The sequence below is a fragment of the Rattus norvegicus genome, chromosome 15, assembly GCF_021556685.1.
Source record: "Rattus norvegicus strain SHRSP/BbbUtx chromosome 15, alternate assembly SHRSP_T2T, whole genome shotgun sequence".
NCBI classification, from domain to species: Eukaryota; Metazoa; Chordata; class Mammalia; order Rodentia; family Muridae; genus Rattus; species Rattus norvegicus.
The window spans coordinates 100,545,617-100,570,312 of NC_141548.1; the positions used below are offsets into that span (position 1 = coordinate 100,545,617).

The window sequence follows — 24,696 nt, forward strand, 5'->3', positions numbered from 1 at the left end:
GATGATGGAGGAGAGAAGACGGAGCAGAGTAGAAAGGAGCACGTTCTGAAATGGGGTGAAAACCCATCTTCTCGGAGACTTGTTAACATAAACAACAGTGAAAAGCTGGGGGTTTAAAACATTGTACCATTAATCTAAAGATGTTAAACCAAAGAAAGAAACAATTATCGAAATCATCCAGTTGTCCTTAGGAGGGTGTGTCTTAGGATATTAGCAGAAAGCCGTTAGGGACCAGAAAGGCCAGTGCCTGAACGTAAACTCTAAGGGAAAGTTTCATTTATTAGTGTAGCTCTTCTTGCTACACTAATAAATGTTGGGGAAATGTTTTGGGGAATATTTCAAGTGACTCACGTTTGCCTACGTCGATACGTGAATAACCCCTACACAAACACATTTCAGTCATCACCTCACTTCAAAGAATTACTTTAATTTTGAATATGTGTGTCAGTAAAGGGTTTTGCCCAGATGAGTGCAGTACCCACAGAGACCTGAAGAGGGCATCAGAGCCCCTGCAGCTGGACTTAAATGGTTGAGTGCCACCTACGTGACTGCTGCAAACCATCCTCTGCTAGAGCAGTATGCAGTCTTTATTTTAATTTTATTTTTCTTGGATATTTTATGTATTTACATTTCAAATGTTATTCCCTTTCCACCTTCTCCCATCCCCTTTTCCCCATCCCTGCATCTATGAGGATGTTCCCACTCCCACTTCAACTCCCTGGCATTCCTCTACACTGGGGAAATGAGCCTTCACATGACCAAGGGCTTTTCCTCCTATTAATGCTGGACAAGGCCATCCTCTGCTACATATGTGGCTGGAGCTGTGGGTCCCTCCAATGTGTACTGTTTGGTTGGTGGTTTATTCTCTGGGAGCTCTGAGGGGCCTGGTTGGTTGATATTGTTGTTTTTCCTATAGGATTGCAAACCTCTTCAGCTCCTTCAGTCTTTTCCCTAAGGCCTCCATTGGGGTCCCCTTGTTCAGTCAATGGTTAGCTGCAACCATCCTCATCTGTATCCGTAGGGTTCTAGCAGAACCTCTCAGGAGACATCCGTATCAGGCTTCTATCAGCAAGCACTTCTTGGCATCAGCAATAGTGACTAAATTGGGTGACTATATATGGGATGGATCCCCAGGTGGGACAGTCAGTGGATGACCTTTTCTTCAGTCCCTGCTCTACTCTTTGTCCGTGTACTTCATTCCGTAAGTATTTTGTTCTCCCTTCTAAGAAGGAATGATGCACCCTCACTTTGGTCTTCCTTCCTCTGGAGCTTCATGGGGTCTGTTAATTTTTTCTTAGGTATTTGAGCGTTTGGGCTAATATCCATTTATCAGGGAGTGCATACCATGAGTGTTCTTTTGTGACTGGGTTACCTCACTCAGGATGATATTATTCTAGTTCTATCCATTTGCCTAATAATTTCATGTAATCATTATTTTTAACAGCTGAGTAGTACTCCATTGTGTAAATTTCAGAAATGTGTGATACATTATCTGTAACCACTCCTCTGTTGAAGGGCATCTGGGTTCTTTCTAGTTTCTGCCTATTATAAGTAAGGCTGCTATCAACATAGTGGAGCATGTGTCTTTGATAAAAGTTGGAGCATCTTTTGGGTACATGCCCAGGAGTGGTATAACTGGGTCCTTGCAATCCCACCAACAATGGAGGAGTGTTCCTCTTTCTCCACATCCTCCCTAGCATCTGCTGTCACCTGAGGTTTTGATCTTAGCCATTCTCACTGGTGTGAGGTGGTATCTCAGGGTTGTTTTGATTTGCATTTCTTTGAGGACTAAGGATGTTGAACATTTCTTTAGGTGCTTCTCAGTCATTCCATATTCCTCAACTGAGAATTCTCTGTTTAGTTCTGTACCACATTTCTTTAATAGGATTATTCGATTCTCTGGGGTCTAACTTCTTGAGTTCTTTGTATATTTTTGATATAAGCCCTCTATCATTTGTAGGATTGGTAAAGGTCTTTTCCCAATCTGTTAGTTGCCGTTTTGTCCTAACCACAGTGTCCTTTGCCTTACAGAAGCTTTGCAGTTTTATGAGATCCCATTTGTTGATTCTTGATCTTAGAGCATAAGCCATTGGTGTTCTGTTCAGTAAACTTTCCCCTCTGCCCATGTGTTCGAGACTCTTCCCCACTTTCTCTTCTATTAGTTTGAGTGTATTTGCTTTGATGTGGAGGTCCTTGATCCACTTGGACTTTAGCTTTGTACAAGGAGATAAGAATGGGTCGATCTGCATTCTTCTACATGTTGACCTCCAGTTGAACCAGCACCATTTGTTGAAAATGCTATCTTTTTTCCAAGTGACCATAGGTGTGTGGGTTCATTTCTGGGTCTTTAATTCCATTCATTGATCTACCTGCCTGTCTCTGTACCAATACCATACAGTTTTTATCACTATTGCTCTGTAATACTGCTTGAGGTCTGGGATCGTGGTTCCTCCAGAAGTTCTTTTATTGTTGAGAATAGTTTTTGCTATCCTGGGTTGTTTGCTTTTCCAAATGAATTTGAAAATTGCTCTTTCTATCTCTATAAAGAATTGAGTAGGAATTTTGATAGGGATTGCATTGAATCTGTAGATTGCTTTCAGCAAGATGGCCATTTTTACTATATTAATCCTGCCAATACATGAGCATGGGAGATCTTTCCATCTTCTGAGATCTTCCTCAATTTCTTTCTTCAGAGATTGAAGTTCTCGTCATACAGATCTTCCACTTTCTAGGTTAGAGTCACACCAAAATATTTTATATTATTTGTGGCTATTGTGAAGGGTGTTGTTTCCCTAATTTCTTTCTCAGCCTGTTTATCCTTGGAGTAGGGAGAGGAAGCCTTCTGATTTGTTGGAGTTAATTTTATATCTACCCACTTTGCTGAAGTTGTTTATCAGCTATAGGAGTTCTCTGGTTGAATTTTTGGGGTCACTTGAGTATACTATCATGTCATCTGCAAATAATGATATTTTGACTTCTTAACCACTGAGCTGCCCCTGACATACTGAGGGAATGCTTTCTGCTGTGTACCACAGTTGCATGATCTGTATGACAGCCAGCAGGGAGGGGATTCGGCTGCTGCAATGAAGGGATGTTGCTGACCAGAATGTTGATCAGACGATGGTGATATTGGGAACAGTAGCTTAGTGAAGAGTCCAAATTACCTGACAATTTTATATAACCAGAGCCACTGACAAAGCACTGAACCCAGGCACAGAATCCCTCCAATCCATTCATATTTCATATTTCATTTTTTTTAGTTTTAGTTGTTCACAGTCCATTGCTGTCCAAAAAGCTTAAACATTCTAGAAGTAACCGAGTGACACGTTTTAAATTGCACATCACTGTGGGGAGCATGGTGACACGTTACATTGTCCTACTCCATCATGCCAGGGGCATGAGTTACACCTTTCCTTGGTGTATCTGGGTTGTATATTCTACCTACCTGCTAGACACTTCACAGGCTCCTTCACTATTGAGTGGCTACCATTATTACAGGGTTTATATTCAAAAAACTCTTATTTTAATCACAAATGGCCCCAAAGCACAAGAATGTTGATAAAAGCAATTTGAATGTGCCAAAGAGGAGCCGTGAAGTTCTCCTCTTAAGGAAAAAAGTGGAAGAAATGTCATAGTTATTCTTGTAGACCAAAAAAATAAAAGATACTCTTTATAAAATTCAATACTCTGACTTTTTGGGCCTCCTGTAATAACATTCGGGGAACAATTGCAGGCACAGAATCTACGGCCCTTAGCTTAGTCTACCAACCAGATCGCCAATTTGAGATCCTTGTGAGATCTTCCACTTTCTCTCTGGATTATTAACTTTAGTAAGTAACTTATCAAATGATCAAGAACTAGGACTTTTGATTCTAGTTATGAACTTTAGTAGAGGTGTTTATCTAACTTTGCTTTAACTCGACATAGTAAACTGAGTAACGACGGTAGCAGTGTGTACCATATGAATGCACGGCTCTCCCCAGCCCTTCCGGCTGAGGAAGAAATACCCAGCCTCGGTTTGGAAGAGATCGTTGGCTATAAAGCTTAAACTGTCCATCGCAGCTCTGTAACCCATGTGACTGTGACCGTAGGTCCTGTCAGTGACGATAATTACACCTCACTTTTTTCAATGTCTTCTCTAGGCATCATATTTTATCTTCGAAATGGCTTTGAAAATTGGGAAGCCATGTTGTGCCAAGTTTAAGGTGAAGGCCTGAAGTTAGTACTCCAGACTTTTAGGCTCTTCTTAGTGACTGTTGCTATGGTCAGAATGTACTGAGCTCAAAGTTTTAGTACAAAGTGAACTCCTGGAACCTCTAGATGTAATTACTGGGGTTGTCCTTTATGGAAGAGGTCCGAGGAGGCCTCTCACCAGTCTATTGACTAAATAAGGACCCATGGTGTCAGCTATGGATTGCCTGGTGCCTGAACCTTACACTTCACAGCCTCTAGGACTACAAAGTTATGAATGGACAACTCAGTCGAAGGTATTTCATTGTAGCACTCCAAGCCTCCTGAACACTTGTCTGTTACCTCCCAGCTGACTGTTGTCACAGTCACATCCTGACCCATTACACACAGTCCTGTACATATGCAGTGGCTCCTAGTTTCCTTGTGTACAGAGGTAAGAGACTGAGATTCTCCAACAAACAGTGCAGTCCTTAGGATTGTTAACACAAACTAGAATCTACTAGATGGAGAAAACAGTCGCAAAGCATCAAGTTGGAGCGAATGAGACAGCGCTAAGGGATGCCTGCGTTTAATTAAACCTCCAGAGCTCCACTTGCAGTCTTGAGGACAGCACAGTTACCCTTAGCTTTTCTCACTTAGCCAGGACCCACTGAGAAGAAAGAGGGGAGATGAGATTAGTCCCACACAGAGACTGTCTGCAAACATTGCCTCTCCTGTTGCCAATAATCACTCTGGTGAATATGTTACAAAGTAACAAAGAGAAGGCAGAGACTGAGGAGACAGGGAAATCAGCTATAAGTACCTCTGAAAGGGTGAACAGCGTACTTGTTTGTGAGAACTATGTTAATACATTTCAGTTCTAAATACATTTACAAACGGATGACTGAATGCAAAGCAGTTACCAACACATCTCCCCCTGCTCCTCCCCCTGCTCCTCCCCCTGCTCCTCCCCTGCTCCTCCCCTGCTCCTCCCCTGCTCCTCCCCCTGCTCCTCCCCCGGCTCCTCCCCCGACTCCTCCCCGGCTCCTCCCCCAGCTCCTCCCCTGCTCCTCCCCTGCTCCTCCCCTGCTCCTCCCCTGCTCCTCCCCCTGCTCCTCCCCCGGCTCCTCCCCCGGCTCCTCCCCGGCTCCTCCCTGGCTCCTCCCCGGCTCCTCCCCGGCTCCTCCCCGGCTCCTCCCCGGCTCCTCCCCTCTCCTCCTCCCCGTCCTGCTCCCTCTGGGACTCCCTATAAAACAATAAAATATCCCTTTGTCCAACACTCTCTTAATGCCAGTGTCTTTCCTCTTGGAATACCATTAGACTTCTGAGAGGCTATCTTTGTAATCTTCTTAGGGAGGAGGAATCATGAGGCAGAGAACTCCCCCAAATCCAGTCTTTTGAGTCAGCTAGGTAGGAAGACTGATTCCTTCGAATAGTCACAGCATTTGTCTATACTGAAGTTTCTGAATACTTTCTGGAATTACGTAGTTTTCCCTTAGAACGAACTGGGCAGAAGGGAACCCAGAGGCTGTTTTTAAAGGTGTTGAAAGGGGTGGGCCTACAGTTGTGTTGCCCTTTAAGCGGTTTGGCTGGCAGTTACACCTTCTACAAACTTTTCTTGTAAAAAGAAGGCTCTTTTTTTTTTCTTTTTTATTATTTTTTTTTTTAACTGAGGTTGGACTGGTAGCACCAACCTCAGAGGCAATTCTATCCGAATCTCATTTCTCTTAGCAGGTCTGAGCCACCCTCATCTCAGGGTGGAACTTCCTGGAGGAGCCCTTCAAATTACATCACGAGCACATTGGAACACGTTTCCGCCTGAAGTCCCGGTGGATGTTCCTAATTCAATACATGAACTCTATTGCTTCTGCACATCTTTGAGCCCTTACAGATAATATTGTGTGGAAAATACAGATCAGGGGCTGGAGCTGTGGCTTGGTGGATAAGGACACTCGCTGTTCTTCCGAGGACCTGAATTTGACTCTGACACTGGGCAGGCTTTGGTAGCTTTAACTTCAGCTCCAGGGAATCTAGTGCCATCTTCTGGCCATTTTGGGTACTGCATGTTAGCATAAAACCACACAGGGGCACATGCACAGAAGTAAAAACAAAAATTAACATCTGGAAACAAAAGGCAGAGAGCGAAGGGAGCGCCAGGCTAGGTGTTTTCCTCTTCGCATTTTTTTCACTATGGCAGAACTTACAGAAAGTGTAAGTTATGGACTTACATAATTGTATAATGATTATCAGGCACTTGTCTAGGTACTGGGTTTGTGTGCCCCCTGCTTTGTACCTTAATGTGACCACAGCCGATGCTGGTGTGGTAAATTGTGCCTACTGAAGAAAAGAAGAAGACGTAGCTCAGAGAGGCCACCCTGTTCACACAACACAGGCTCCCTCCAGCAGACACCGTCTCTCTACTTTCCCCTCATGAACACAGTTTTGGGACTTTAGAGCCCACCTCAGAATCTAAGCTTGCATTTCCAGCTCTGACCACTTGGTCACCTAACTCTCACTTAACGTCAGACCCTATCATACTATACATTCTTATGTATTTCTTCTTTTGTTTGAAATAAAAATCATTGGGGTGCCTAGGCTACCCTGACCGTTTATATTAACCTAGACAGAGCCTGCTGTGTGCAAACAGCTACTACAGCAAACTCAGAAAACAAGAAGACTCCAAATTCATGTCCAGCAGTTCCACTTGCCACCCACCCCACGAACTCCATGTTTTCTAAACACTTTCTCCAAGCCATAGATTGCCTGTTGTCTTCTTGCCTACAGGCTAATACGACCGAGCACTGTAAACCGGTCCCCATAGGCACCAGTGCCTGTCTCTATGTGGTCACTGATCATGTCTTTGCTCATCCTAATCCTGTGGCTTGAGATTAGATCTCAACGTGGGGATCTGGGAAAGACACAAATCTTCGGACAACATGTCTTAAATGAGAAACTCTGAATCCCAGGATAGCATGTGGGCTTGTTGTTAACTGATTCTGTCTGTGACACTGAGAACAGAAGTCCTCCATGGTGCCCAAGAAGAGACAAGCTGGTACTCAAGGGCCTCCTTGCACCTTCTATCAAGTTCTACAGGGTTCAGCAGCATAGACCCTAAGCCAGGCTTGGAACCTTCACATGAGAGGACCTCTCTGGATGGTTCTGTTTTCTAAGAGTGGGGTGGTATGTCTGTTTAGGGATATGCAAATTTCGAGGTCCTTGTGTAGGAGTTTCTACTGAAAAGTTCCCAGCAGAATAAGAGGTTTGTGGGCATCTCTCTGGTTCAGATCTCAGACCCAGCAACCTCTGCTTCGAAATCACCTTCAAAAATCTACACTAGGCATAGATAATGAAAAGCTACAGGGATAGATGAACTAATCTGTGGTCTGTCCTTAACACCTTAAACAACCCACCACAAAACCTGAGACCTCTCCCCAGAACACATAGCACACATTCTTCAGAGAATCCCAAACCCCCATGATTTAGCTTGACCCCTGCAGTCAGTGGGGTCCTTCCCTTCCTGAGGAGTGGTTAGAGGGGTCATTAACTCTTCAGTGCCCAGCCCCTCTATAATCTCAACAAGGCCTTTGTTATTGCTCCCAGCTCTGTCTTTATGCTTCTTAAAAAGTTAGCTGTCATTTTCAAAGCAATCCAAAATAGCCCACTCGACAGATCCCCAGAGCTTTGGGGATGTTGAGGTCCTCCACCAGCAGCGACCTTGCTACAAGGAAGTGATTTAGGCACTGTGGAAGAAAAGGCCCACTGTCTTTATCACGCTGGTTGCGCCATCAACCTCAGAAATTGTGAGAGAGAAGAATAATCAATAGTGTGCTAAGACCAGCCTCCGAGAATGCCAAGACAAAGTACCCCTGTGTTGCAAAATGCTGAGTTGAAGGAGAAGTCTGAATGCACAAAAGAGAAATTAGTTGTAGTGGTGAAGCAAAATGGATTGCGTCTCAAGATGGAATTCGTCATCGGGAATGGCACTCAAGGGCTCCCCGTGTCCTTCAGTGGGATCATATAGTATGCAGGATGAAAAATACTTCAGGCTAAACAACCTAGAATCAAATGACAACACGAATGATCACACTGTAAATATGCATCTGCAGGTTACGGATGAACTCAACCAGCTGAGGGAAGCGTCCGTAATTTAAATTAAGACATGATTGCACCCACCACCTTCCCCTCGCCCTCTCCTCTCTCCAGCTCTTCCCAGGCACCCCTCGCTCTCTCTCAAATTCATGGTCTTTGGCCTGTTTTTCTCTAATTCTTATTATATACATTTTCCTCTAAATTATAGCTAAAAATATAACTACAACCTGCTTGGTCCGTATAAGGTTACTTGTGTGTGTATAATTTCAGGGCTATTTGGTATTGGGTGACCAATACAGGGCCTCTATCATGATGAAGACTATTGCCCCATTCTGAGCATCCCTGGGTTGCTGGTAGATTTAGGCTGGGCTTGGGGTCCTGTGATTTCCCCCTTCCGTGTTAGCATGCCCACTGGTGTCATTCTTATTCTGGGTCTTGTTGGGGCAGCCATGTTGTTGAAACTTCACAGGTGTAACTTGCTCAGAATTCCCAGGAGCGGAAATCTCACAGCAGACACACTGACCCTCTGGTCATTACCGTCTTTCCGCCCTGCTGTTCATTGATGTTTCCTTAGCCTTAAGCGAGAGTTGTGTTCTAGGCACATCAACCAGACTAGGCACCAATCACTTTTCTCTGCACTTCGGTTAGTTGTCATTTTCTGGAATGGTCTCTAGCTGTTGCAGAAAGCATTCTTCATTGATGGATGAGTACTACACTTAGTTGTGGGTATAAAGATAAATAGCTAGAATACAGTGGGGACTGTGCTAGCTTAATTAAGTGATGCCTGTAGGTTCTCCTCCAAGGTCCATGACTTTATTAGCCCCAGTAGCTGCTAGGTTTCCAGTATCAGGCACTATTTCCTCTAAGAAGTATCTAGGAGACAAACCATCTACTAGGTACAAATGTTAGAAACATAAAGTTGAACTTGAATATGTACTGAAAAGTGTTACTATGATATTAGGATTCTCTGGAGAAAAAGAGCTTATAGAATGTGTGTGTGTGTGTGTGTGTGTGTGTATGAGTGTGTGTATGTATGTATATGTATGTTTGTGTGTATGTGTATATATATGTGTAATATGAATGGATGTGTTTGTGTATATGAGTGTGTGTATATGTGTTTATATGTATGTCTGTATATATGAATATATGTATGTTTGTGTCTATGAGTGTGTGTATGTGTATATGAGAATGTATGAGTGTGTATGTGTATGAGTGTGTGTATCTGTATGAAGTGTGTATGTATGGGTACATTGTGTATGTGTGTATATGCATGAGTGTGCATGTATGTGTGTATATGTGTATATGCATGAGTGTGTGTGTATGTGTGTATATGTGTATATGCATGAATGTGTATGTATGTGTGTATATGTGTCAACTTAAGACAGCCCTCACGAGTCCACCCCTTTTCAACTTGACACACAATCATCTCTCTCTTTATGTTATACTTAATTTCCAAATAAAAACTATAACCAGGTCATAATTATATCTAGCGTGATAAAAATAATCCACATAGAATTACAAATAAGTCATATATTTAACCAGGTCATAATTATACCTAGCATGATATGACAAGCCTTGTATAACCTCAAACACATTATAAATTTTAGAAAAGGTGGCAACATCCCTTAAGGGTCATCCTTTTGATATCTCAAACTTAAATGTGACAATGAATAATATTCTCTTAATTGATGTTACATCATATGACAAATTGAGGGGAGAAAGCACAAACATCCATGCAAGCACGTTCTTAACAAAATACGACAGAAGCACTCACACTGATTAGAATGTTTGTTTCTACAACTGGTCACGTGGCCTTAGCTGGTATTTATAACTACCTTCCTTTACTACCCATTTGGTATTTCCTCCTCACTCAACAAGTACCTCAGCAGGCCTTGCCTCTTTGCCTAAAAGAGTGACCCAGGCCTTCATTCCTGAGGGGTCTGTTACCCTGCCTGGATTAGGTTGCCATAGATTTCCAATGACTTTAATCCCAGAACATGGTAGCACCAAGAGATGTAATCATTCTTATCTTCACTGTGGGGAACCAATCCAATCCCTTCTTTGGTAATTTGGATCAGTCTTACTTAGCACTGTTATTACTTTAAGGGCATCAGAAACCCAGAGCAGCCAGTCCGAGCTTCTAGTTCAGTGGGATGTTGGTTGTGTCTCTGGACCAAAGCACCCACCCTGACACACACAGTCTTGAACAACACTTCTAGACCAGAGAAAGGCTCAGGGAACAGCAAGCAAAAGCTATCCAGTTGGTCACCAGGAATGACAGTGAATGGAACTGCTCTCTTTTCTACTCCTTGATTCTTGGACCTGTGAATCCGGGCTATGGGAAAAACCAATACCACATATTGGATGATGACTCAAAACATATTCTCTCTTCTGGAGAACCCTACCCCGGGCCTCCATGCTGCTCCCACCTAATTGGCACTGTAACTGTGCCTTCGAAAGGTCATTCCATCTTTCCATCAGGCCAGCTGAGTCAGAACTGTTGGTAAGACTACTGATGTCATAAGTGTGGGCCCACTTTCACACTTGGCTGACTGTAAAGTGACTTCCTTGGTCAGAAGAAATACTGTGTGGAACAACTTAATAGCGGATAAGGTATTCTGTAAGATTGTGGATGGTGGTTTTAGCAGAAGCATTATGTGCAGAGAAGGGAAGTCCATGCCTGGTTTAAGTATCGACTCCAGTGAGGAAAAGCATTGTCCTTTCCACAGAGGAAGTGTCCAGTGTGGTCCACAAAGTCACTGACTGGCGACCCCAATGGAATCACGATGGGGCTCAGGGTAGGCCTTCTGCTCTTGGCAGATCTGGCATTCAGCCTTGGTGAGTGGAAGCCCGTATTATCAAGCCAAAGCATCACCCACACATGCCACCGCCACCATTTTGTTCATGTGACCACTGGGCAACAAGAGAGAGGCTAGGGAAAGAGACTGACTGTCCACAGAATGTGTCATTTTACCCACTTGGTTGTTGAAATTCTCCGCTGAAGTCACCTTTTGAGCATGAGACACTAGTATCTTCAAATCCTTTACCCGTTTGGAGAGATCTATCCACACTTCTCTCTTTCCCAGATGTCTTTCTCACCGATTTTCCAATCTTACCCTTTCTGAGTCCTTCGTCATTCAGCCAATCATTGGCTACAGCCCAGGAATCGGTGAACGATTGCCATCTGGACGTTTCCCCTTACAAACAAAACATACGGCCGCATACACTGCCCCGGTGCCGTCCCCTGTGAAGATTTCTCTTGACTTGTGTTTTTCAAGGCTGTCCCAGAGAGGAGATGCAATGCTGTAACTGTCCGTTTTTGAGTGGCGCCTGCATAGCATGCAGAACCATCAGTAAACCAGGTCTTAGTATTCTCTTCCTCAGTCCAAAGACCTAGTTAAAAGTTGGTCTTTTGAATTCAAATCATTTAACTACCCCTCACCCCCAAAAAATCCCTCACAGGTGTACTCAGCCACCTGTGTTAATTCCAAATGTAATCAAGTTGACAAGCAAGAAGGACTGTCCCAAAGTCTAGGAAAGCTATTATCTCTTGATAACTGGCACAGAAAACATATAGAAACAGAAGGAAGGGCTCCCACACCAGCCTGAGTGGAATCACTGTGGAAAAGATTGGCAGCTCAGTCCCTAAATTCATTACCATGAGCTGTGTGATTTCCCGCAGCAACCCCAATGGCGACACGAACAGCTGTCAACAACCAAATTAGAAGAAAATACCATTTTGTGGATTCCCCATATATTTGCCTGTCCTATTTCCACACCATTGCTCAGAAGAATATTTTCAGAACGTTCTTCCGGTGAAGGGTTTCGTTACTCAAGCCATTTACCCTTCAAGCCATTTGACCTTGGTATGCCGCACATGAAATACACTTTTCGTGTTAGATAAATATGGACCCAAAACGGTTGTTTATGGAATCCCAAATTCAAGTATAGGAAAAAGTCTGTGACGTAACTGGCTTAATCCTCAAACCATCCTATGGAGGATCTACTACAGTTCCCAGATTCAATAGCTGGTTCCTGCTAGTTGTAGAGGTTATGCCCCAAGTGGTCATGCAGACTGGATCGGCAAATTCTGAATCGTAAATCCTAAGGGGAACACAGGATTAGACGCTGCTGGTAAGAGTGTGTGTGATCTGACAGCCCAACTGGAAGCATGTTCTAGCTTGTCTTGGTTTGAGAAATCTTATTTAAGATCTGTGTACTGGACGAACATGCAACTCAAGAGAGCACACTCAGAGTTGAGTGAAGTATATGTTAAGTGCGTGCTCTCCCTATGAGATACATCACCTCCTTCCTGGTGTCCGGCACATTAGACAGTGCAGAAGCACGGTCTACGCACGGGACCCATTTATAAAGTGAAATCACAGTGTGAGAACATGGGTTAAGTAGACCACAACGAGGGCGATTCTTCACACTCCAACATAGAGACTTTGTTCAGTATATCCTGCCAACATGCACACGACGCCGTTAGCTTGTTCGTTTGTTGTTTGTTTGTTTGGGTTTTGCCACATTGCATTATGAGTATTGATTTGGGGGCTTATGAATAAATTTTCAGTAAGAAGACCAAATTTGCAAATAAGAAATCTGTAGCTGATGATGGCCGTGGTAAACCGTGAGCAGGACATGCCCACAGCTGGACGCCATGTTGGTGTCACAGTTCTTTCCCATCGGTGTTTACAGTCTTCACATTCAAAGAGTAGGGAGTAGAGATGTGGGAAGTAAGAATTTCAGACAAAACGTGAAGAGCGCTGTATTATTTGCTTCTTGATTGTGGGTTTAATCTCAGGTTAATTTTGACCCTCTCTCCCATCTTCCCAGGTCTTTCAAGGCTGCGGCCAGCCCAAACCTGCTCCCGCTCTCAGATCTGCTCGCTCCGCTCCAGAAAACTTTAACACCCGCTTTCGACCCTACAACCCGGAGGAAAGACCCACAACCGCAGCAGGCACTAGCTTGGACAGGCTGGTGAGTACCCGGATGGTTGTCCGTGAGGACCAGGGAGGCACTCTCTGAGCCCCCCACCCACCCCAGGCCATGTGCTCTGTAAGGGCTAAGCTACCGGCTTCCTAAAGGCTATCACCCAGTATCCGCTCCTGTTCTCAGAATGGTTGGCGGTAAACGATTCTTTTATTCCTTTAGATCATGGATTCGATTATTCAAGAACTCTTAAAACTATTAATCCACTAGTGCAGTGTCTAATATTCCAACTTCATATTCCTTCCAAAATATTATTTTGAAAGCCCGGTCGCTGGGTCTTCTGGATGCCTGATTATAGAAGCGCATTTCTGATCCACCTGCGTCATTCTTTTCTTCAAAGGGTCCCTTGTGTGCTTACGACATGCTGCCTTTTCCCTATCATTTCTCAGAGGCTGTTTTTTGTTTGAAAAGTCTCTTTTAGGAAGTCCTGAATTAATGTTGGTGTCTTCTTGCCTTGTTTCCTAGACGCCTATTAAAAGTCGGGAGCTTAGGACCATTTAAATGTATGTCAGGAACTGGGTGATTTTTATGTCAGAAAAATTCATCTGGCGATGGTTACTCTATACATAATAAATACAGTTTCTAATGCGTTTTTTAAAAATTGACATAAAAACTAAGAGCTCCTAATTTCAAAGAAATACGGCCTGATCATTTCCAATTCAATACCTTCACTTCATAATGCTATAAACAATTTATATACCCTCGTTGTTGTTAGTGCTGTGGATGCCACTTTGCCAATTATCCTGATGTAAAATTAACAGATAAAACCCTTCGGGTCATACAGCATTTGAACCACATCTGATTGTGTCATATAAACTCAATATCAAGGGTTGTTGGTTGTGAAATCCTTTTATTAGTCACTGTTATGAATGGCTTTACAGTTTTAGTTAATACCCCTTCTACAGTGTAGAACTCAGAAGATTAAATGGATTGTGTTTGGCCTTTGTGTAAGTACAAAAAAAAAAAAAAATCAAGCGTATTTAACCGCACCAAGGTCTGTCCATTAAGGGCCACCGTGAAAGGCTACTTTCCATTAACTGCTAAATTATGCTTTGAATGTGTTGCCCTTTATTGGCAAATAAAATCCCTCTTCAGCACAGGTTTTAGAAAAAGAAGCCAATGAGCGACTTGCTTTGACCTCTCTCCCCTTCCTCACATCTGTCCTCCATCACGTTTTCAAGAAAAAGAAAAATTTTAATTAGTCTACCATTTTTCTTTTAAGCCAATGATTCTACTCCACCAAACAGCTTGGTGAGCCTTTTCCGAGAATGTTGGTTTTCGTTAGAGTGTCCTGTTTGCCTTCTAACTCCACGAAGTGTTCTGCGTCCTCCACCATAGGTTTGATTTCGCTTTGGTGGCGAGGAAGCCATCGTTGGAGGAGGCTGGGCCCTTCAAGGTTTCTGGGACACAATGTGAGATGAATCTGTAAGATCTCATGTGCGAAATTGTTCCCACAGTGTTGTGTGTTACGCAGCTCGAAACTCTTATGAGAGTAAACCCCCTTCTCACCACAGTGTAAAGGAATAGAGCCTTTTAAAGAACAAGAGTATCTCAGATACTGAGTAAAACTGTTACATTTGGGTGCCACATTGATATCTATGACAGTCATGTGACAGTTTTCCTTTGCAACAGAGAAGCATCCACTAAGAGAAGTAAACAGGTACCCTTAAATGAGGAAAATAAAATGGGGGGAAAATTCCCGCCACTCCACACAGTACTATTGCCAGCCCCAGAGCTCCAGAACCACCCCAGGAGCTGACTTGACTGTACAATGCTCTCCATCACCAAAACCCTCCTAGGTGTGACTTCAGGCTATGCCCACGAGAGCGGCAGCCTCGTTCACGAGGTATGTCATAAAATTCTGATCTTGTTTCAAATTCATGAGCCAGCCACTTGTCAATCACAGCCAGCCTCCTTCCAGATGTTCCCCTTCACTCCCAAAATCAAACATTCCCACATCCAAAGACGTTCCACCGACATTATTCAAAAGACGTAGACCCTGTGCTCCCAAGCTCCCAAGCTCCCTACACGGGCTCCCTTTGCAGCCCCTGGCTTCCCCCAAGGTCTTTCCCCTTTAAGCTATGCTTGCCTTCTACTCAGAAGCACAGCAGTCAGGTGTGGTCTTTCACGGACCTGTTCAAGGGGCAATCCTGTGAGTTCTCCAGATGGGTCTGTTCTCTGTGATAGCCCATCGCTACTATTTATAAACAAGGCCTGTGATACTGACTCCTGTCTTAGCTTTGCCCTGCAAAGCTGGTTCCTGAATATTCATAAGAAACGTGTGCCCCAGAAAAGGAGGGCGATTGGGAAAGATTTCTCTGTTCCAGCAAAGGAAACCGTCCTACAAGCCAACATCAATAGAACTCCTCGCTCACCCACCCCACCCTGTTAGCCGAAATGAAAATAACTTCATTCTGATGCTTGCTCTTGGTGGGGTGACTTCTTGGCACCTTTTAAATTAGTGCCTGTGGGATTGACTCTGGAATCTGTTGGTAAATGTTCTTATGTCAGTTATTGTAAAACTGTGTTTTTATGTGAGCTGGTAATTAAGGGGTTTGTTTTAGAACTAAAAGTCTCAAACCCCAAGTTGATGCTAAAACTCGCAGAAGAGAATTGGAACATGCTATCTTTCAAAAAAAAAAAGAAAGAAAAAGAAAAAAAGAAAAAGTTTCATTCCCTTAGTTAGGAAGTTATAAATTCCCATACCACCCGGAAACGGCTCCATCCGTTCTCCGAAAGTTATGTGGGCCTGAAATGCTGCTGACAGTAACCAGCAGCCTTCAAACATGCTACCCTCAAGTCATGCTTTGTTTTCCAAAAGAAAAAAACCAAATGATTATATTTGTATAAATTCAGGCATTGATAGAAAGCTGGCTTTGGGGGAAATATCAGAGTCCTCAGCTGCCAGCAGCCACATTCTATTGAAATGCCAAGGCCATCAGCTGATCCCGCTGACAGACTGGTCTCACCACCATATCTCACCCCTGCAGCTTCCCTTGTCCCTACAGGCTGCTCTGGGTTTCAAGTTAAGTGGGCCAGGGGTCATTATTTGCACTCTGAAAGCGATTGGTTCTCTTCTCCTTTTCCTAAATTTATCCTCTGCGGATTCTTTTAAATGCTTTGATGTAAGGCTATGAGTCTAGACAGCTCCCACTCGCTGGAAATATCAGGTACAAAACTAAATCATCACAATGTCACCGGAGTTCTCAGGTCTGAGCACACAGAGGTGTTGGGCATTATCCTCCTGAAAGGCAATTAAAGGAAGGGCTCAGAAAATTAGAGCACAACGCACTTGCTCCTGAACACGCTCAGACAGGGGCTGTCCATTAGTTACATCGGCGTTTTCATTAGGGCAAATCTGAACTCTAAATTACAGCCCTTAGAGGAATGTGGTTTATAAAAGTCAACCTTAAAAAAGAAAAAAAGACCTGGAAGTTAACTCATCGACTTGTGATGATTTAATCCAATTCAACTCCAGTAAGTGTCTCACCTTGTCCTGGATGTCAAGATGTCTAGGGTATTCTCTGAGTCACTTAAGAATGTGGGCGGGGTAGATGGAGGGTCAGCCAAGTGATGAATCTACTCTTTATACCTATGCTGTGCTATGATGTATAAAATAATCTCTCTCTGTTTTTCTTTTGATTCTGTCTTCCTCTTGCTTCCCAGAGGACTGTGTGGAGGACCATGCAGCACAGTGTAAGCACTGGTCTCATTCTTTTGTTCACCCCCTTTGTCTGGAATGTTCCTGAGAAATGCTACCCCCTTTTCTTTGCCCCCATGTCTGAGAAGAGTTCACCACTGCACAGTGCCAACTGTTGCCCAGTTTCCTCTCTGTTTGGTGTTTACGGTTCAAATCTGCTTGGGTATTCTTTCCCCGTGGCAAGGTTTTCTATGTAATCTTCGTAGAGCTCTACCTCCTCTGGTGGTTGATTTAAATTCTGTTTCAATGTTCAGACTACTGTTGTCTGCCTGGAACACTAGCTCATCTCGAGAGGCTACCTTGGCCTTTTTCTTCTAGTGCTGAGAGAATAATTACCTCACTAATAGTAAAAACAAACAAACATGGACTCTCATGCCCAAGGAGCTAATTTTTCCATTAGCAGCAACCTAGAGAATTTAGGGGCTTAAATGGTTTATGGTATAAACTGTTTTCTCTCGATGTGTTTCGTTGCTCCTCTTTGGAATGTACTAGGTGTGTTGTTTCCCTTTGGTTGGCTTGTTTGATCACTGTGGGAGGGAACACTGGCTACTGTTTTATCTGAAAGTGGCCCATATTGGGCCGAGGACCAGAACTTTAGGTGACTTTGGCTGTCCTAAAACATTGTCTAATTTGGTTTTCAGAAAGCTATTTCATGATGGTACCAGTTCTTCCAAAGGAGATATATATCCTTAAGCTAGGAGTGTAATAGTTTCAGTTTAAAACCACCCTGGGCTAGTAGAGAGTTCAAGGCCAGTCTAGGGCTATATACTCTGTCTGAAACAAAACAAAACATCTTGCTGTACACGACACCCATATGTCCTGGGACTGCAAAACAAGGTATGTGTATTGGAGGGGTACATATTTATTCAGTGAGCGTGCCCATGACATAAAGAGTGTTTTGTGTCCACCTTCCCCCTGCCTTAAACTAGGCGGTACTAGTACTGTGTGAAAGTTCCTCTTTAAAACTCATTTAATTCTAAAAGGACATGTCCCTGCTGAGTAACCATACACCCACAGTGTCGAGTCCTAGCCCAGGGCACACTAGATAAGACAGAACTAAATCTAGAACCCGAGTGTTCTAGAAAGGAATGAGGAAAGCAACAGAAAGTGTTCAGAAAGAGAAGAAGCAACAGGAAGGTTGTGGGGTTCGGATATTAAGTAGGGGATAGGAGAAGTTATGGTTGGGTGTGGTTTCTGCTAGCTTGGCCAAATGAGTAGTAAGAATAGATCCCGTCAGGTGTCACGCACATGTTCTTCCCTATATATCACCTCAGGATCAAACGGGCCAGTGGATTGTACCATGACCTTGTAACTCCACTCTAGAATTTCACCTTCCTTCGATGTAATCACATTAACACCTCGTGTCTACCGTTGTTCCTTCTCTACTGTCGCCAAACATTGAGACCCCAAACTCTATTTTCGATAGGCTTTTTTCACAAACATCTGCACAGGACCTAGGTCAGTCCTACGCATGCTCCCTGGTTGGCGGTTCAGTGTCTGGGAGCGCCTCTGCACCCAGGTTAGTTGATCTGTGGCTTTTCCTGTGATGTGCTTGACCCCTCTGGCTCCTACAATCCTTCTTTCCCTACTTCCACGGGATTCCCCCAGCTCTGCCTAATGCGTGTCTGTTTCCACAGTTACTGGAGGAAGCCTCTCTGAGGACAGTGAGGTTAGGCACTAGTCTATGAGTATAGCGGGATACCATTAGGAATCCTTTCATTTCATTGACCTTTTTTGCCAGTTGAGTTGGGTCTCTAGGCTCTCCACCCTCTAAGATTTATGGGCGTTCCCATTGCTATGTTTCTAGCTCATCCCTGAGATGTCCCCAATTCCAATGTTGGTCTTCTTGTGGGACTCCTAAGGGTGGGAGCAGAGGCGTATCTGTCTCTTGAATGCTTGGGCTTTGAGACTCTTTTCCTCCTGCTGGGTCACCTTGTCCAGCTTTAATGCATGGGGTTAGGGGGCAGGGTACCTACTCTTACTGCAACGTGATCCGCCATGTTGGGTTGATACCTTTGAGAGCACTGCCCTTCTCTGAAGAGAAACGAGGGGGAGTGGACGGAGGGGGGTGTAGAAGGGATATGGGAGGAGGGGTTAGGAGGAGAGGAGGGAGGGAGAGGAGATTGTAGTTAGGATGTAAAGAAGACAATAGTAATAATAAAACGTTGAAAGAAAGAGCTGCATCTCCCTCCACTCATTGGTGTGTTCATAGAAGCAAAGCTGTTATTAATAATACCACAGACAGGTGTGGGGACCAATAAAACACCATCAAGGTATGCACTTTGAGGTGGGAAGGTACCTGTAGCATATACCAAGCATATACCTAGTCCAAGGTTCAGTCTCCAGACTGACTGTAGGGGGAGGGGGCAGAGAGCACTTTATTTATTTGTTTGTTTGTTTTTAATTATTACTTTAAAACCAACTGGGTGCGGCAACAAAAGTGGGAACTTGTTTTCCGGTCTGGTGGCTAATGCTATTTTCAGAGTAAAATGCCACTGGTTAAAAGTGTTCTCCCATACTCTCTGGGACCATTTGGGTGTGATTTAGGAAGCCTGGGATTGTAGGGATTGGGCAACAGTTGTTCATTTCAAGTTGCCAGGGCATTTCATTGCCACCTCAAAGGAGTCTGCATCCGGTTCCACCACTTTGCATTTCAAAGGGGTGTCAGGCTGAATTTAAGAAACACTTTTATTTTTTAGGGCCTCAGCCGGTCTCTTTGGGTTGGAACTGATCCCCTCCACAGTCTACCCCACAAAACACACACACACACACACACACACACACACACACACACGCAGGCACGCACAGGCACGCACAGGCGCGCGCGCGCACCCACGCAAACACCTTTCCATCTTTGCTTAGCGTGAATAAGGAAAAGTAAACCCTTCCCCAACAACACTAAACCAGATTCTCCACTTTAATTAGTTTCCTAAGGATAAATGGGTCAAAGTTAGATTGGCTTCCAGTCTCTGCTGCAGCTGAATAAATTACACCCCCTCCACCCACCCCCTGCAAACAAACTGCTACTGCCCAATCCCCTTCCGATCATTGAGCTGCCCTGTCTTGCCTGAACCTGCTTTTTCTGTTTGCTCTGAAACCCCACTGAGACACCCCAGTTTCATTTCCACCCTTGGTAATAACAGCAACAAAATGCAGTGTGCCTTCAAAGCCAGGAGAAAATAAAAATACATGAAAACCAGCGCGCCCGGCTCCGTCAGTGGGCTTCTTGCTGTTCTACCGGGCAACAGGCGCGGCATGGGGCTGCAGAGAAAAGCCTTTTCCATTCAGGAGCTTTGCACTTGATTGGGCCCAAGTGGGGACTCTCAGAAGGCACCCATAAAAAGGGATGACTTATCTCCACGATATGCTGCTCGTTCTGTGGGCCTGAAGGATGCACAAATCTAACTCAACGGCGAGCACTGCTGAAACCCGAGAAAGGCTGCCGCTGTGGACCCCTCGGCTCCCGCCCACAGACTCTAGACTGTTTTCACCTCCTTGGGAAGTGATTTCTTTCAGACACATCAAGGAATAGCAGGAATGACTGGGTTTCACTGAGTAGGCTTGCACACCACCAGGAGGAAGAAGACAGTTCGGAGAGCCGGCCACTTAACTTCCTGGGAGACGCTGCACACAGAGTCTCCCCAGCTGTAGAGAGAGACCTTTCCAGACAACGCTATAGGTCCTCACAATGATTAAAAACACACTGCAGGTCTTACGGGAGGAAACCTTTCACACGGTTTTTATTCCGTGTGATCGCTCCAAAATCAGTCTCGAGGTGATCTACAAAAATAAACAAACAAACAAACAATCATGTTCAACTCTGAGTCAAAGGCTTCTCCAGTATCATAAATACTTCAGGAAAAGCTTTTTGTGGTCGCCGTGTCATTATGTTCAGACTCAAATAGGCCTAATGTGGATTCGGGTCTGTTTTATAGGACGCTAATAGATTTACTGTCTTCTTCAGACTTTACGCTTTCTTTCAGGAGGCCCCGACTTCCGCTGAAATCCAAACTGATGCATTGAGCTCTCCCCTGCTACCCTGCTACGTGGCACTCAGTAAAACTGAGATCCACTTACAGTGAGGACTTAGTGCTGGTGTCATCAAAAAGCCAGGGTCACTGCTCACCGTAGACATTGTACTTTGTATCAGTTGGACACGCCCTGTGTCCCCCAGAGAACAGTAGCTAGCATAGAACTTCCTGAACCATCAGCAGGCAGTAAATAGGAGTTTGATTTCATAACCTAGGACAGACTTCACCAAACAAATGAAGAAGGAGGATTAACAAATGAAGGATCATTGACAAAACATGCAAATGGGATACATCAGACATCTGTGGCTTCCGTGGCACAGGCTGTGTCTAATAGCTCATCTTCTTTTTTACACACTAGAACTTCCTGCCCGCATCTTGAGCAGATCAAATGGGAACTTCGCTGTCAGTTATAAACGGGTCAGATGAGAAGTCCATCTGCCCAACTCATTCTTGGCATCTCCCGTTGTCAAGAAATGAAATTGCTGTTTCAGCGAATTGATCCGAAATCTCAATAAGCAAGCCATACGAAACTGCTGAAATTAAAAATATTGGTTCATATAACACATCAGCTGACGTGGACCATTTATTAAATATTGTCCAGCTTCCAGACCTTCCTCTTGTCATGGAAAGCCTGCAGTAATTTTTCTTCCAAGCTGTCTGAGACATTTGCTCCACAACTCCCCAATGGAATGTTCATACTTAGGAGAGATGGAGCTGAAGAAATGGGATATTTCATAACTACCAGTTCTGATATATTTGCTGTATAATCGGCCAGCTTTTAACTGACTCTGGGGTCCATAGACTATATCTTAAAGCATCGGGAATTTGGCTATCCCCATAACATACCTGGACTCTCTTCACTGCTGGCAATAAACCTCAGGCATAAACACTGTCAAGGAAACCAAATGAAAAGAAACCCACTCGAGTAAGAATTGACTTCGCTTCATAAATGTTAAAGGTGGGGAGATATCTGCAGTACGTAATAATTCTATTACTTAAGCTCGTTCACGGTCGTTACCATCGGAAGCCTGAATCCATGGTGTTTCCTTACAACATAAAGACTGGCCAAGCTACTGCAAAGTGAGAGCATCTAGGCTGATGGAAAATGAATGAACCATGAGCAGAGGTAACCCCGCTACATGGTTAGCTGTCAAAAACTTGGAGGAGGAGATGTTTGCAGATATGTGACATCTTGAGAGTAGTTTGCAATGCTATATTGATCTGCATGAGCCAAGAAGAGACAAATGTGCCTAGAGGAAGAGGCCCACCGTGGAGGTATAATCAAACATGTTGATTTCTTATGCATGCCAAGTGCCACTATGGATGGACTATGTCACCTCCAGGTGACAGAGGTGCTGTTAATTAGAGCATCACATGTTACGATGCTTGGAGGACTTGGCTGTGCAGCTTCTATGTCCACCCAGAAGGAGTGCCTCACCAGGCTCATGTCTAATTGGCCAAAGTGAGTCATGTGACCAGGTCATCCTTCCAAAAGTCCAGGATGGATGTTGGTGTGTATCTCACACAGAGAGAAAATAGGCGTGTTCCTGACAACGACTTTGTCGAGATTTTTTTTCCTTTTTTATTCTTTTAAAAAATGTATTGCTTGAGATATATACATAATTAGACCAGAACCATCCCTACTCCCTCCCCTCCAACTTCCCTGCATCCCCCAGTCAGGATTTCTAAACTAATGGTCTACTTTGTCATCCCCAGTCCCTATAAACCTTACGTTGAAAACACACAGAGAGTCATCGGTCACTGTTCATTCTAGAAGTATTTTGTTGGTTCTAACGTGACAGAGCCAGGGTGCACAGTACCTTGGAATATGGCAATATGATCAACTATAATTTAAATCAGAACACACCGTAATGTTTGTATGCAATGGACGGATCCCTTTGTGTGCCTTCGAAAGAGTGAGCGTGGGGAAAAAGAACGTGGCGCCAGGGACGTAGAGGGCTCCACCTTTCCCGGAAGGTGCAGAATCTTGGGTTCAGTCTCCAGCGCACTCAAAACTGTGCGCCCTGCCCCGCACAGCAGCTTGTCCGTCTACATCCCACGGGTGTTTTGGCTTCAGCTGCTTACAAAGTCCGTCGGAACATCGACTTGGATCCCGAGCCCACCACAGGTTAGACGCCGAATGTTAGAGTCTCAAAGAAGGGTGCAAAAGTTACCGCTGAGGAGTAAGAGAAAAGGTGGCCGTGCGGAAACAGAAGGAGCGGAAAGGTTTTCATGACTGGCGTTTAAGGGTCTTCTGGATCCAGACAATGCATGTTTCCAATGCGCTTTCCACACGGCAGCCCTAGACTACCTATCTTTTATGACTTCGAGTCATGTTTGCTTAGGCGAAGCAGTTTTTCTGCTCCTCTCCTCTCCTTTCCGGGTCAACCTTGTTGGACCAAATCGAATTGTTCCCCTCCCTTCTCTCTTTCATACATCATCATTTAAGATTACCAAGAAGTTGTGTTCTGGAACCTGCCCTTGTCTCCTCTTACAATATCAGTTTATTTGTGAGCAGTGTTCGTGAAGGAGAATACTTTTTACAGGTTAATCAGGGAAATTGCAGCAACTGACAGCGAGAGCAAGCGCATCGATTGCCACGACGTCTGGGGAATACGTGTGCTTTTGGCTCCTACGTGGAGCCATTTGCAAAATCCGAGAGCTTTGATTCTACCGGGAGAAAAATTACAATAAAAATTCATAAATTATTTATGTGTAATGAAGCAGAAAACTGATGACTTTGTAAGTTTTATTCTAAGGGGGTTTGACCTCAGTAAACCCCCTCAAAGGAGCTGGCGTTCATCTCCGTGAAATACACTCGTCTCTTCCCTTGAAAACGTGCATGATTCCTGGGTCTCTCCTTTTGAGCTCCCAGAGAGCTGGGGAAGAGGGGCCCGGGCAGGACAAGCTCCGGGGAAGACAGAGACAGCAAACTCCTTTAATTGATCAGAAAGACCCAGAGGCTGTCTGTAGAACAACACACATGCCCAAGAAAATGCTTCCTGTTACTTGGAAAATCAGATCTTCTGTTTGCAACTAATTTCAAGAACAAGAAGTCACTTAGCATTCCTCATCCCTTTGGTGCAGGTTTCTTAATAATGGGAATATAGCTAGAGGATTTTTATTCCACTTCCATTAAAATAATTACTGGGCAGTGAGATGGCCCAGCACTGAGAAACGCTTGCCACCAAGCTCGACAATGTGTGTTCAATGCCTGAGAGCCACATGGGGGAAGCAGGGAACTTGTTGCAGCAAGTCCTCCTCTGACCTGCACACACACACACACACACACACACACACACACACTCACACACACTCATGCACACACACTCAAGCACACTCATGCACACGCACACTCATGCACACACATTCGTGCACACACTCACACACTCGTGCACACACACTCATGCACACTCATGCACACTCATGCACACACACTCACACATACCACACACACTCATACACACACTCACACACACACATACACACACTCTCACACATACCACACACGCACACACTCTCACATATACACACTCACACATACACACACATACTCACCAGAGAGAGACAGAGAGGAAAAGAGAGAGAGAGAGAGAGAGAGAGAGAGAGAGATCTTTGCTGTCGAGCTTCTCCCATGGCCAATTTTAATTAAAAGATGCCACTTCTTACAAGAGGCATTGGCCTTCACAAAAGTAAACCCAAGTAGACCATTTA

At 44.3% G+C, this 24,696-nt stretch overlaps 1 protein-coding gene across 1 annotated transcript in view; it reads left to right on the plus strand.

Moving 5' to 3' along the window:
* The window catches only part of Gpc6 (glypican 6), a 999,201-nt gene that overhangs the window by 891,819 nt on the left and 82,686 nt on the right, over positions 1-24,696 (plus strand). Inside the window, 1 exon segment of the mRNA NM_001427433.1 lies at positions 13,096-13,239. Within this exon segment, the coding sequence (NP_001414362.1) occupies positions 13,096-13,239 (144 nt within the window).